This window comes from Callospermophilus lateralis, chromosome 12 (genome assembly GCF_048772815.1).
Source record: "Callospermophilus lateralis isolate mCalLat2 chromosome 12, mCalLat2.hap1, whole genome shotgun sequence".
NCBI lineage: Eukaryota > Metazoa > Chordata > Mammalia > Rodentia > Sciuridae > Callospermophilus > Callospermophilus lateralis.
Genome location: NC_135316.1, coordinates 29054890 through 29069824, shown reverse-complemented (window position 1 = coordinate 29069824; position 14935 = coordinate 29054890). Strand labels below are relative to the sequence as shown.

The 14935-nt window shown below is 36.2% G+C and overlaps 1 protein-coding gene across 1 annotated transcript in view; it reads left to right on the top strand.

The window, feature by feature from the left end:
• The window catches only part of Sacs (sacsin molecular chaperone), a 48017-nt gene extending 34983 nt beyond the window's left edge, over positions 1-13034 (top strand). The window contains exon 9 of the mRNA XM_076872070.2: positions 193-13034. Coding sequence (XP_076728185.2) covers positions 193-11747 — 11555 coding nt within the window. The 3' untranslated portion in view covers positions 11748-13034. The remainder of the gene's footprint in view (positions 1-192) is intronic.
• Positions 13035-14935: the final 1901 nt, after the last annotated feature.

Here is a 14935-nt window from a genome sequence, read left to right as displayed (position 1 = left end):
CAAAGGCTATTCTAAATATGGATTCATACATAAATTCTCTATCATTATTATTTAAAAATTACCCCAGGTGTACTGAATTTTCACATCTACTTAAAACTCCTATAATTTTCTAGTACTTTCTTACCTGTGATAATAGAAGGCTATTACAATAGAATTATGTGTATTTATGATATTTCTGTGTATGATTTACAGGAAGGCCATGTACTCAGCTGCAGCTTCTAAATCCAGAGCGATTTGCACGTCTTATTAAAGAAGTAATGAATACATTCTGGCCCGGCAGAGAGTTGATCGTTCAGTGGTATCCATTCAGTGAAGACAGAAATCACCCATCTGTTTCGTGGCTTAAGATGGTTTGGAAGAATCTCTATATACATTTTTCAGAGGATTTGACTTTATTTGATGAAATGCCACTTATCCCAAGAACTACACTAGATGAAGGTCAGGTGTGTGTAGAACTCATTAGACTCAGAATTCCATCTTTAGTTATTTTAGATGATGAAACGGAAGCACAGCTTCCAGAATTTTTAGCAGACATTGTACAAAAACTTGGAGGGATTGTTTTGAAAAAATTAGATACCTCTATACAACATCCACTCATTAAAAAATACATTCATTCACCATTACCAAGTGCAGTTTTGCAGATAATGGAAAAGATGCCAATGCAGAAATTATGTAATCAAATAGCTTCTCTTCTTCCTACACACAAAGATGCTCTGAGGAAATTTTTGGCTAGTTTAACTGATACTGGTGAAAAGGAGAAAAGAATAATTCAAGAATTGACAATATTCAAACGAATTAACCACTCATCTGATCAGGGAATTTCCTCTTATACAAAATTGAAAGGTTGTAAGGTCTTGCACCATACTGCCAAACTTCCACCAGATTTGCGACTTTCTATTTCAGTAATAGACAGTAGTGATGAAGCTACCATTCGCTTGGCAAACATGTTGAAGTTAGAGAAATTAAAGACTACTAGCTGCTTAAAGCTTGTTTTAAGAGATATGGAAAATGCATTTTATTCACATGAAGAAGTAACACACCTGATGTTATGGATCCTTGAAAATCTGTCCTCTCTTAAAAATGAGAATCCAAATGTGCTTGATTGGTTAATGCCATTAAAATTCATTCAGATTTCACAGGAACGGATGGTATCAGCAAGTGAGCTCTTCGATCCTGATATAGAAATACTTAAAGATCTCTTCTATAATGAAGAAGAAACCTGTTTCCCACCTTCAGTTTTTACCTCACCAGATATTCTTCACTCTTTGAGACAGATTGGTTTAAAAAATGAAGCCAGTCTCAATGAGAAAGATGTTGTGCAAGTAGCAAAAAAAATTGAATCCTTACAGGTCAGTTCTTGTCCAGATCAGGATGTCCTGAAGAAAGCCAAAACACTGTTACTGGTTTTAAATAAGAATCATACACTCTTGCAATCTTCTGAAGGAAAGATGACATTGAAGAAAATAAAATGGGTTCCAGCCTGCAAGGAAAGGCCTCCGAATTATCCAGGTTCTTTAGTCTGGAAAGGAGATCTCTGTAATCTTTGTGTACCACCGGATATGTGCGATGTGGCCCATGCGACTCTAGTGGGCTCATCACTTCCTCTTGTTGAAAGTATCCATGTAAACTTGGAAAAAGCATTAGGTATTTTTACAAAGCCTAGCATCAGTGCTGTCTTAAAACACTTCAAAATTGTTGTTGACTGGTATACTTCAAAAACCTTTAGTGATGAAGACTACTATCAGTTCCAACACATTCTGCTTGAAATTTATGGATTCATGCATGATCATTTGAATGAAGGGAAAGAATCTTTTAAGGCCTTAAAGTTTCCATGGGTTTGGACTGGCAAAAAATTTTGTCCTCTTGCCCAAGCTGTGATCAAACCAATCCATGATCTGGACCTTCAGCCATATTTACATAATGTGCCTAAAACCATGGCAAAATTTCACCAACTCTTTAAGGTCTGTGGTTCAATAGAGGAATTGACATCAGATCATATTTCCATGGTCATTCAGAAGGTGTATCTCAAAAGTGATCAGGATCTCAGTGAACAAGAAAGCAAACAAAATCTTCAACTTATGTTGAGTATTATCAGATGGCTGTATAGCAATCAGATCCCGGCAAGTCCCAATACACCAGTTCCTATACATCACAGCAAAAATCCTTCTAAACTTATCATGAAACCAATTCATGAATGCTGTTACTGTGACATCAAAGTTGATGACCTCAATGACTTGTTAGAAGATTCAGTGGAACCAATCATTTTGGTGCACGAGGACATACCCATGAAAACTGCAGAATGGCTAAAAGTTCCATGCCTTAGTACAAGACTGATCAATCCTGAAAACATGGGATTTGAGCAGTCAGGACAAAGAGAACCACTCACTGTAAGGATTAAAAATATTCTGGAAGAGTACCCTTCTGTGTCAGATATTTTTAAGGAACTACTTCAAAATGCTGATGATGCAAATGCAACAGAATGCAGTTTCATGATTGATATGAGAAGAAATATGGACATAAGAGAGAATCTTCTAGACCCAGGAATGGCAGCTTGCCATGGGCCTGCTTTGTGGTCATTCAATAATTCTGAATTTTCAGATTCAGATTTTGTGAACATAACTAGGTTAGGAGAATCTTTAAAAAGGGGAGAAGTTGACAAAGTTGGAAAATTTGGTCTTGGATTTAATTCTGTATACCATCTCACTGATATTCCCATCATTATGAGTCGAGAATTCATGATAATGTTTGATCCAAACATAAATCATATTAGTAAACATATTAAAGATAAATCTAATCCTGGGATCAAAATTAATTGGAGTAAACAACAGAAAAGACTTAGGAAATTTCCTAATCAGTTCAAACCATTTATGGATGTATTTGGCTGTCAGTTACCTTTGACGGTAGAAGCACCTTATAGCTACAATGGAACTCTTTTCCGATTGTCCTTTAGAACTCAACAGGAGGCAAAAGTGAGTGAAGTAAGTAGTACCTGCTACAATACAGCAGATATTTACTCTCTTGTGGATGAATTTAGTCTCTGTGGACATAGACTTATCATTTTTACTCAGAGTGTAAATTCTATGTATTTGAAATACTTAAAGATTGAGGAAACCAATCCTAGCTTAGCACAAGATACAATAATAATTAAAAAAAAGTCCTGCTCTTCCAAAGCATTGAATGCACCTGTTTTAAGTGTTTTAAAGGAAGCTGCTAAACTCATGAAGACTTGTAGCAGCAGTAGTAGAAAACTTCCCACAGATGCACCAAAGTCATCTTGCATTCTTCAGATCACAGTTGAAGAATTTCACCATGTGTTCAGAAGGATTGCTGATTTGCAGTCGCCACTCTTTAGAGGTCCAGATGATGACCCAGCTGCTCTCTTTGAAATGGCCAAGTCTGGCCAATCAAAAAAACCATCAGATGAGTTGCCACAAAAAACAGTAGATTCTACCACGTGGCTTATATGCACCTGCATGGATACAGGAGAGGCTCTCAAATTTTCCCTGAATGAAAGTGGAAGACGTCTGGGGCTGGTTCCTTGTGGGGCAGTAGGAATTCTGCTGTGTGAAACTCAAGACCAGAAGTGGACTGTGAAACCACACATTGGAGAAGTGTTTTGCTATTTACCTTTACGAATAAAAACAGGCTTACCAGTTCACATCAATGGGTGTTTTGCTGTTACTTCAAATAGAAAGGAAATCTGGAAGACAGATACAAAGGGACGATGGAATACCACGTTCATGAGACACGTTATTGTGAAAGCTTACTTACAGGCTCTCAGTGTCTTACGGGACCTGGCCACTAGTGGGGAACTAACTGATTATACTTACTATGCAACATGGCCTGATCCTGATTTAGTTCATGATGACTTTTCTGTAATTTGTCAAGGGTTTTATGAAGATATAGCTCATGGAAAAGGAAAGGATTTGACCAGAGTCTTCTCTGATGGATCTACTTGGGTTTCCATGAAGAATGTGAGATTTCTAGATGACTCTATACTTAAAAGAAAAGATGTTGGTCCAGCAGCCTTCAAGATATTTCTGAAATACCTCAAAAAGACTGGATCCAAAAACCTTTGTGCTGTTGAACTTCCTTCTTCAGTAAAATTAGGATTTGAAGAAGCTGGCTGCAAACAGATACTGCTTGAAAATACATTTTCAGAGAAACAGTTTTTTTCAGAAGTGTTTTTTCCAAATATTCAAGAAATTGAAGCAGAACTTAGAGATCCCTTAATGAATTTTGTTCTAAATGAAAAAGTTGATGAGTTCTCAGGAATTCTTCGTGTTACTCCATGTATTCCTTGTTCCTTGGAGGGGCATCCTTTGGTCTTGCCATCTAGATTAATCCATCCTGAAGGACGTGTTGCTAAGTTATTTGATACTAAAGATGGACGGTTCCCTTATGGTTCTACTCAGGATTACCTTAATCCTATTATTTTGATTAAACTAGTCCAGTTAGGTATGGCAAAAGATGATATTTTATGGGATGACATGCTAGAACGTGCAGAGTCAGTAGCTGAAATTAATAAAAGGGATCATGTTGCTGCTTGTCTAAGAAGTAGTATCTTATTAAGTCTTATTGATGAGAAGCTAAAGATAAGGGATCCTAGAGCAAAGGATTTTGCTGCAAAATATCAAACAATCCCCTTCCTTCCATTTCTAACAAAGCCAGCAGGTTTTTCTTTGGAATGGAAAGGTAACAGTTTTAAGCCTGAAAAAATGTTTGCAGCAACTGAGCTTTATACAGCTGAACATCAAGATATAGTTTGTCTTTTGCAGCCAATTCTAAATGAAAATTCTCATTCCTTTAGAGGTTGTGGTTCATTGTCATTGGCTGTTAAGGAGTTTTTGGGATTACTAAAAAAGCCAACAGTTGATCTGGTTATAAACCAATTGAAAGAAGTTGCAAAATCAGTTGATGATGGAATTACATTGTACCAGGAAAATATCACCAATGCTTGCTACAAATACCTTCATGAAGCAATGATGCAAAGTGAAATAACTAAGGTATCAATTACTGAAAAATTAAAGTCTTTTAGCTTCATCCTAGTTGAAAATGCATATGTTGACTCAGAAAAAGTTTCTTTTCATTTGAATTTTGAAGCAGCACCATACCTTTATCAGTTACCTAATAAATATAAAAATAATTTTCGTGAACTGTTTGAAAGTGTGGGCGTGAGGCAGTCATTTATGGTTGAAGATTTTGCCCTAGTTTTGGAATCCATTGACCGAGAAAGAGGAAATAAACAAATAACAGAAGAGAATTTTCAGCTTTGCCGACGCATAATCAGTGAAGGAATATGGAGTCTCATTAGAGAAAAGAAACAAGAGTTTTGTGAGAAAAATTATGGTAAAATATTGTTGCCAGATACTAATCTTATGCTTCTCCCTGCTAAGTCCTTATGCTACAATGATTGTCCCTGGATAAAAGTAAAGGATACCACTGTAAAATATTGCCATGCTGATATACCAAGGGAAGTAGCTGTAAAACTAGGAGCAGTACCAAAGAGACATAAAGCATTAGAAAGATATGCATCCAACATTTGTTTTACAACACTTGGCACAGAATTTGGGCAGAAAGAAAAATTGACCAGCAGAATTAAGAGCATCCTTAATGCTTATCCTTCAGAAAAGGAAATGTTGAAAGAGCTTCTTCAAAATGCTGATGATGCTAAGGCCACAGAAATCTGTTTTGTGTTTGATCCTAGACAGCATCCAGTTGATAGAATATTTGATGATAAGTGGGCCCCATTGCAAGGGCCAGCACTTTGTGTGTACAACAACCAGCCTTTTACAGAAGATGATGTTAGAGGAATTCAAAATCTTGGAAAAGGTACCAAAGAAGGAAATCCTTGCAAAACTGGACAGTATGGTATAGGATTCAATTCTGTGTATCATATTACAGACTGCCCTTCTTTTATTTCTGGCAATGACATCCTGTGTATTTTTGATCCTCATGCCAGATATGCACCAGGAGCCACATCTGTTAGTCCTGGACGCATGTTTAGAGATTTGGATGCAGATTTTAGGACACAGTTCTCAGATGTTCTTGACCTTTATTTGGGAACCCACTTTAAGTTGGATAATTGCACAATGTTTAGATTTCCTCTTCGTAATGCAGAAATGGCAAAAGTTTCAGAAATTTCCTCAGTTCCATCATCAGACAGAATGGTCCAGAATCTTTTGGACAAATTACGCTCAGATGGGGCAGAACTTCTAATGTTTCTTAATCACATGGAAAAAATTTCTATTTGTGAAATAGATAAAGCTACAGGAGCTCTAAATGTGCTGTATTCAGTAAAGGGCAAAATCACTGATGGAGACAGATTGAAAAGAAAACAGTTTCATGCATCTGTAATTGATAGTGTTACTAAAAAGAGACAACTCAAAGACATACCAGTTCAACAGATAACATATACTATGGATACTGAGGATTCTGAAGGAAATCTTACCACATGGCTAATTTGTAATAGGTCAGGTTTTTCAAGTATGGATAAAGTATCTAAGAGTGTTATATCAGCACACAAGAACCAAGATATTACTCTCTTCCCACGAGGTGGAGTGGCTGCCTGTATTACTCACAACTATAAAAAACCTCACAGGGCCTTCTGTTTTCTACCCCTCTCACTGGAGACAGGGTTGCCATTTCATGTGAATGGCCACTTTGCACTCGATTCAGCCAGAAGAAACCTGTGGCGTGATGATAATGGCGTTGGTGTCCGAAGTGACTGGAATAACAGCTTAATGACTGCATTAATAGCTCCTGCATACGTTGAATTATTAATCCAGTTGAAAAAACGGTACTTCCCCGGTTCTGACCCAACATTATCAGTTTTGCAAAACACACCCATTCATGTTGTAAAGGACACTTTGAAGAAGTTTTTATCATTTTTCCCAGTCAACAGGCTTGATCTACAGCCAGATTTGTATTGCCTAGTGAAAGCGCTTTATAGCTGCATTCATGAAGACATGAAACGTCTTTTACCTGTTGTCCGGGCACCAAATATTGATGGCTCTGATTTGCACTCAGCAGTCATAATCACTTGGATTAATATGTCTTCTTCAAACAAAACTAGACCATTTTTTGACAATTTACTACAGGATGAATTACAACACCTTAAAAATGCAGATTATAATATTACAACACGCAAAACAGTAGCAGAGAATGTCTATAGACTGAAACACCTACTTTTGGAAATAGGTTTCAACTTGGTGTATAACTGTGATGAAACTGCCAATCTTTACCACTGCCTTATAGATGCAGATATCCCTGTTAGTTATGTGACTCCTGCTGATGTTAGGTCTTTTTTAATGACATTCTCCTCTCCTGATACTAACTGTCATATTGGGAAGCTGCCTTGTCGTCTTCAGCAGACAAATCTGAAACTTTTTCACAGTTTAAAACTTTTAGTTGATTATTGTTTTAAGGATGCAGAAGAAAATGAGATTGAAGTTGAAGGATTGCCCCTTCTCATTACACTGGACAGTGTTTTGCAAACTTTTGATGCAAAACGAGCCAAGTTTCTAACAACATACCATGAATTGATCCCATCGCGCAAAGACTTGTTTATGAATACACTGTATTTGAAATATAGTAGTATTTTATTGAACTGTAAAGTTGCAAAAGTGTTTGACATTTCCAGCTTTGCTGATTTATTATCATCTGTGTTGCCTCGTGAATATAAGACCAAAAATTGTACAAAGTGGAAAGACAATTTTGCAAGTGAGTCTTGGCTTAAGAATGCATGGCATTTTATCAGTGAATCTGTAAGTGTGAAAGAAGATCAGGAAGAAACAAAACCAACATTTGATATCGTTGCTGATACCCTCAAAGACTGGGCATTGCTTCCAGGAACAAAGTTTACTGTTTCAGCCAATCAGCTTGTGGTTCCTGAAGGAGATGTTCTGCTTCCTCTAAGCCTTATGCATATTGCTGTTTTTCCAAATGCCCAGAGTGATAAAGTTTTTCATGCTCTAATGAAAGCTGGCTGTATCCAGCTTGCTTTGAACAAAATCTGTTCCAAAGAGAGTACATTTGTTCCTCTTTTGTCCTGTCACACAGCAAACATAGAGAGCCCCACAAGCATTTTGAAAGCTGTACATTACATGGTCCAAACTTCAACATTTAGAACTGAAAAATTGGTAGAAAGTGATTTTGAAGCCCTTCTAATGTATTTCAACTGTAATTTGAGTCACTTGATGTCCCAAGATGACATAAAAATTTTAAAGTCTCTTCCATGTTACAAATCCATCAGCGGCCGCTACATGAGCATTGGCAAATTTGTAACATGCTATGTACTTACAAAAAGCATCCCTTCAGCTGAAGTGGAAAAATGGACACAATCATCATCTTCTGCATTTCTTGAAGAAAAAGTTCATTTAAAAGAGCTGTATGAAGTGCTTGGTTGTGTGCCTGTAGATGACCTTGAGGTATATTTGAAACATCTTTTACCCAAGATTGAAAATCTCTCTTATGATGCAAAATTAGAGCACTTAATCTATCTTAAGAATAGATTATCTAGTATTGAGGAATTATCAGAGATTAAGGAACAACTTTTTGAAAAACTAGAAAGTTTATTGATCATCCATGATGCTAACAGTCGACTAAAGCAAGCCAAACATTTTTATGATAGAACTGTGAGAGTTTTTGAAGTTATGCTTCCTGAAAAACTATTTATTCCTAAGGATTTCTTTAAAAAACTGGAACAGCTTATAAAACCTAAAAATCAAATTGCATTTATGACATCCTGGGTGGAGTTCTTAAGAAATATTGGGCTGAAATACATACTTTCTCAGCAGCAGTTGTTACAATTTGCTAAGGAAATTAGTGTGAGATCTAACACAGAAAACTGGTCTAAAGAAACATTGCAAAATACAGTTGATATCCTTCTGCATCATATATTCCAAGAACGAATGGATTTATTATCTGGAAATTTTCTGAAAGAACTGTCTTTAATACCTTTCTTATGTCCTGAGAGGGCCCCAGCTGAGTACATTCGATTTCATCCTCAATACCAAGAGGTAAATGGAACACTTCCTCTTATCAAGTTCAATGGAGCACAGGTAAATCCAAAATTCAAGCAGTGTGATGTGCTCCAGCTGCTATGGACATCTTGCCCTATTCTTCCAGAGAAAGCCACACCCTTGAGTATCAAAGAGCAAGAAGGTAGTGACCTTGGTCCACAAGAACAGCTTGAACAAGTTTTAAATATGCTTAATGTTAACCTGGATCCCCCTCTTGATAAGGTCATTAATAATTGCAGAAATATATGCAACATAACAACTTTAGATGAAGAAATGGTAAAAACTAGAGCAAAAGTTTTAAGGAGCATATATGAATTTCTCAGTGCAGAAAAAAGGGAGTTCCGTTTTCAACTCCGGGGAGTTGCTTTTGTGATGGTAGAAGATGGTTGGAAACTTCTGAAGCCTGAGGAGGTAGTGATAAACCTGGAATATGAATCTGATTTTAAACCTTATTTGTACAAGCTGCCTTTAGAGCTTGGCACATTTCATCAGTTGTTCAAGCACTTAGGTACTGAAGATATTATTTCAACTAAGCAATATGTTGAAGTGTTGAGCCGCATATTCAAAAATTCTGAAGGAAAACAATTAGATCCTAATGAAATGCGTACAGTTAAGAGAGTAGTTTCTGGTTTGTTCAAGAGTCTGCAAAATGATTCTGTCAAGGTGAGGAGTGATCTAGAGAATGTTCGAGATCTTGCACTTTATCTTCCAAGCCAGGATGGTAGGTTGGTAAAGTCAAGCATCTTAGTGTTCGATGATGCACCCCATTATAAAAGTAGAATACAAGGGAATATTGGTGTGCAAATGTTGGTTGACCTTAGCCAGTGCTACTTAGGGAAAGATCATGGATTTCATACCAAGTTGATAATGCTCTTTCCGCAAAAACTTAGACCTCGGCTTTTGAGCAGTATCCTTGAAGAACAGTTAGATGAAGAGACTCCCAAAGTGTGTCAGTTTGGAGCATTGTGTTCTCTTCAGGGAAGACTGCAGTTACTCTTGTCTTCTGAACAGTTCATTACAGGACTGATAAGGATTATGAAGCATGAAAATGATAATGCTTTCCTGGCCAATGAAGAAAAAGCCATAAGACTTTGCAAAGCCTTAAGAGAAGGCCTAAAAGTGTCCTGTTTTGAAAAGCTTCAAACAACATTAAGAGTTAAAGGTTTTAATCCCATTCCCCATAGCAGAAGTGAAACTTTTGCTTTTCTGAAAAGGTTTGGTAATGCAGTCATCCTGCTTTACATCCAACATTCAGACAGCAAAGATATTAATTTCCTATTAGCATTAGCAATGACACTGAAATCAGCAACTGACAATTTGATTTCTGACACTTCATATTTGATTGCTATGCTGGGATGCAATGATATTTATAGGATTAGTGAGAAACTTGATAGTTTAGGAGTGAAATATGATTCTTCAGAGCCATCAAAACTGGAACTCCCAATGCCCGGCACGCCAATACCTGCTGAAATTCATTATACTCTGCTTATGGATCCAATGAATGTGTTTTATCCAGGAGAATATGTTGGGTACCTTGTGGATGCTGAAGGTGGTGACATCTATGGTTCATACCAGCCAACGTATACATATGCAATTATTGTACAGGAAGTTGAAAGAGAAGATGCTGACAATTCTAGTTTTCTAGGCAAGATATATCAGATTGACATTGGTTATAGTGAATATAAAATAGTTAGTTCACTTGATCTGTATAAGTTTTCAAGGCCTGATGAAAGCTCTCAAAGTAGAGACAGTGCTCCTTCTACACCAACCAGCCCCACAGAGTTCCTCGCCCCTGGTCTGCGAAGCATTCCTCCTCTATTCTCTGGTAAAGAAAGCCACAAGACTTCATCCTCAAAACACCACTCCCCCAAAAAGCTTAAGGTTAATTCTTTACCCGAAATCTTAAAAGAAGTGACATCAGTGGTAGAGCAAGCTTGGAAGCTTCCAGAATCAGAACGAAAAAAGATTATTAGGCGGTTGTATTTGAAGTGGCACCCTGACAAAAATCCAGAGAATCATGACATTGCTAATGAAGTTTTTAAACATCTGCAGAATGAAATCAACAGATTAGAAAAACAGGCTTTTCTAGATCAAAATGCAGACAGAGCCTCCAGAAGGACATTTTCAACCTCAGCATCTCGATTTCAATCAGACAAATACTCATTTCAGAGATTTTATACTTCATGGAATCAAGAAGCAACAAGCCATAAATCCGAGCGGCAACAACAAAATAAAGACAAATGCCCTCCTTCAACTGGGCAGACTTATTCTCAAAGGTTCTTTGTTCCTCCCACTTTCAAGTCAGTTGGCAATCCTGTTGAGGCACGGAGATGGTTAAGACAAGCCAGAGCAAATTTCTCAGCTGCCAGGAATGACCTTCATAAAAATGCCAATGAATGGGTATGCTTTAAATGTTACCTTTCCACGAAGTTAGCTTTGATTGCAGCTGACTATGCTGTGAGGGGAAAGTCCGATAAAGACGTAAAACCAACTGCACTTGCACAAAAAATAGAAGAATATAGTCAGCAACTTGAAGGACTGACAAATGATGTTCACACATTGGAAGCTTACGGTGTAGACAGTTTAAAAACAAGATATCCTGATTTGCTTCCTTTCCCACAGATCCCAAATGACAGGTTCACTTCTGAGGTTGCCATGAGGGTGATGGAATGTACTGCCTGTATCATAATAAAACTTGAAAATTTTATACAACAAAAAGTGTGAAAGTATTTCAAGAGAAAAATAAAGCAGAGCCAGATCTTTTATGTGTTGTAGCACAAATATGAATTGCTGTACTTCGTTAAGGTTCATTGCCAGTTATCTAGGAATTGTGAAGCACATTGCAGATTGTTCTGGAAGAATTTTGGAGTTATTAGTATGAATACCTATAGAGAAGTTTAACTGAATCTAAAAGAAAATTATTTTGAAGATGGTTGTCAACCACAAAATTGCTAGAAGTATTTGAATGATTGGGATGGCACATTATTGAACTGCACTTTATATAACCAAAGCTTAGCAGTTTGTTAGATAATGAGTCTATATATGTCTCTGGTTAGGATGAAATCAATTTTGTTTTTAAACATGATATTTTTGAAAGAGCTAATGAAACACTGGACATATCTTTGGTTTGAACATAAAAGGGGAATTAAGTCTTTGAAGTTTATCATTTTTAAATGGATATTCTTGGATGCATTATTATCAGCTGGATCTGATTATGAATTTGTTGCAATTTTACATCTTAAGTACTCAGTATGTTTAAAATGGTACAGTATTTTAATCCTGAATATTACTTGAGTAAGAGTATGAAGATAGTATTTAGAGTGCACTGAGTGCACTTTACATCTTTTTTTTTTTTTTTTTACACCTTATGTTTACAGGCTTCCTATTTCATGAAGATAACATGGAAAACTCCAAGTGGTGGCAGTTCTCATTACATGATGTTAAATATTATTTCTGAAACTGCTTACCAAATGACATTTATCAGTGGTTAGAATTTGCTTTATGTTTGTGTGTACGTATTTTCCACAAATGTCATAATTTATATAGTGTGGTTGAACAGGATGCAATCTTTTGTTGTCTAAAGGTGCTGCAATTAAAAAAAAAAACCTCTTTGTCTTTCAATATGGCACTTATTGAAATTTTTTATTTTAAGTTAAAAATTAAAATCATGATGATACTAGTAGCTTATAAAAGAGGAATTATTAGCTTGCATTTTCTTCATGAATGATTCAAAACTGACATTTAATTTTCATGATGTTCAGATGTCCTACTTATTTACACATATTTTGTTTGTAGAATGTTAATGAAAGAAAATAATAGTTTATATAAATGTACTGGCTGTAAATGATGCTAAATATAATATTTTATGCAATTAAGGGCTTACAGACCATGTTAAAACTTTTTTACTTTTATTGGTAATAAGGAATGTTTGCACCTCCATGATTGTGTTGCTTTTGGATGTGAAATCATGTAATTATTTCTGCTGTTAATAGTAAGTGCCATAATTTTAATAAAGCAAATGTACATATGAAATCATTGTAACTGGTATTTCTTGAAAAATAGTTCATTGGCAATTAAACTTAATTTCTTCCTTATTAAGTTGTGATATGCATATTTATGTGCATTTATTGGAATACTGGAATAGGATTGTTCTGTGTTCTTATGTTGGAATTAGTAGGTTCCTTTTTCATGGTTAGTTGAATAAGGAGTGTATGGTATATATTATGTTTATGAGGTGCTCATTGATGTAGTTAAGAGTGGAGTTTACTTCAGCTTTTTAGGGAGTAAGATTATTTGATATGTATGTTATATAAATGTATTTGAAAACAGACATCAAATATGGGTCTCCTTTAGGTAGAGTTTGAATTGATAGTTCCTTGCCTTAGCTCCATGTCTGGGGCTCATTCACATTTAAGCTTACCTGATAGAGAATGTTCATCTTTATTTTATTTTTATTGTTTTTTTTAAAGATATACATGGATGTAGAGTATATTTTGACATATTATACATACATGGAGTATAACTTATTCTAATAAGAACCCCATTCTTGAGATTGTACTAAATGTGGAGTTTCTGGTCATGTATTCATATATGAACATAAGAAAATTATGTTAAATTAATTCTGCTGTCTTTTCTATTCCCACTCCCTTCCCTTCATTCCCTTTGTTTAGTCCAGTGGACTTCTATTCTTCCCTCTCTCCCCACCTTATTGTGTGTCAGTATCCACATATCAGAGAATATAGTTGGCCTTTGGATTTGGGGGATTGGCTTATTTTACTTAACATGATAGTCTCTAGTTCCAACCATTTACCAGCAAATGCCATAATTGTCTGAGTAATATTCCATTGTGTATATATACCACATTTTCTTTATCCATTCATCCATTGAAGGGCATTTAGGCTCATTTCATAGGTTAGCTATTGTAAATTGAGCTGCTGTAAACATTGATGTGGCTGCATCACTGTAGTATGCTGATTTTAAGTCCTTTGGATATAAACTGAGGGATGGGATAACTGGGTCAAATGGTGGTTCCGCTCCATCTCCATACTGCTTTCCAGATTGGTTGCACCAATGCATTCCCACCAGCAATGTATGAGTGTGCCTTCCCCCCACATTCTCACTAACATTCATTGTTGCTTGTATTCTTGATAATTGCCAGAGAATATGCAACTTTGTAACTGAGGCACAAAGTTAGGTGGAGGAGGCCTAACAAGCTTTCTCTTCTGGGGTTTCCCAAATTCTCTCTTAAGCTTTATTTAAAAAGTGCTTGCTGCTTTGAAGCTCAGAGTCAGCACTTAGAAAAATTTTCATTGCTTTGCAGTATTAAAAATCACACAGAAAACCTTGTTTGGCTTTATTGATAGTTAATTTAATTTGATTTATGTGTTTTTAAAAACTTTTAAAAAGCTCTATATAAGTTCATAATCATGTTTATGAAACACTTGGAATCAAAGGAGTTTCAGAATTTGATTTTAGAATGTTAATATGAGGGCATATCTGTTTGTGATGATTACGGGCAGCACTCTGTGATCAAACCTACTAATATTTCCAGAAAGCCTATGAATATCCACACTTGAATACATAAGTCTGATAAATAGCTTCATATAGATTCAGGTCAGGTTTTGCCACCAGTAGTTTGTAGCAGACATATTTGAAAATATTTTATTTTTCAGATTTCTTTAGATTTTGAAATAGACTAAGGAATTTTGGCTCTGAATTCAATTTATGTATTCTACTATTTTATGCTTTTAAAAACCCCACTCCCCTTTTTTTTTAAGACAGTGGAACACAGGTGCTTCTGAGTAGCAGGGGTGGCGCAGGAGGGAGGGCATCCCTAGCAAGATGGCCAACTTATACATAGTCTCCTTGCCAAACTGGGCAAGGAACCTGCATGGTGCATCTAGTTAATGAAG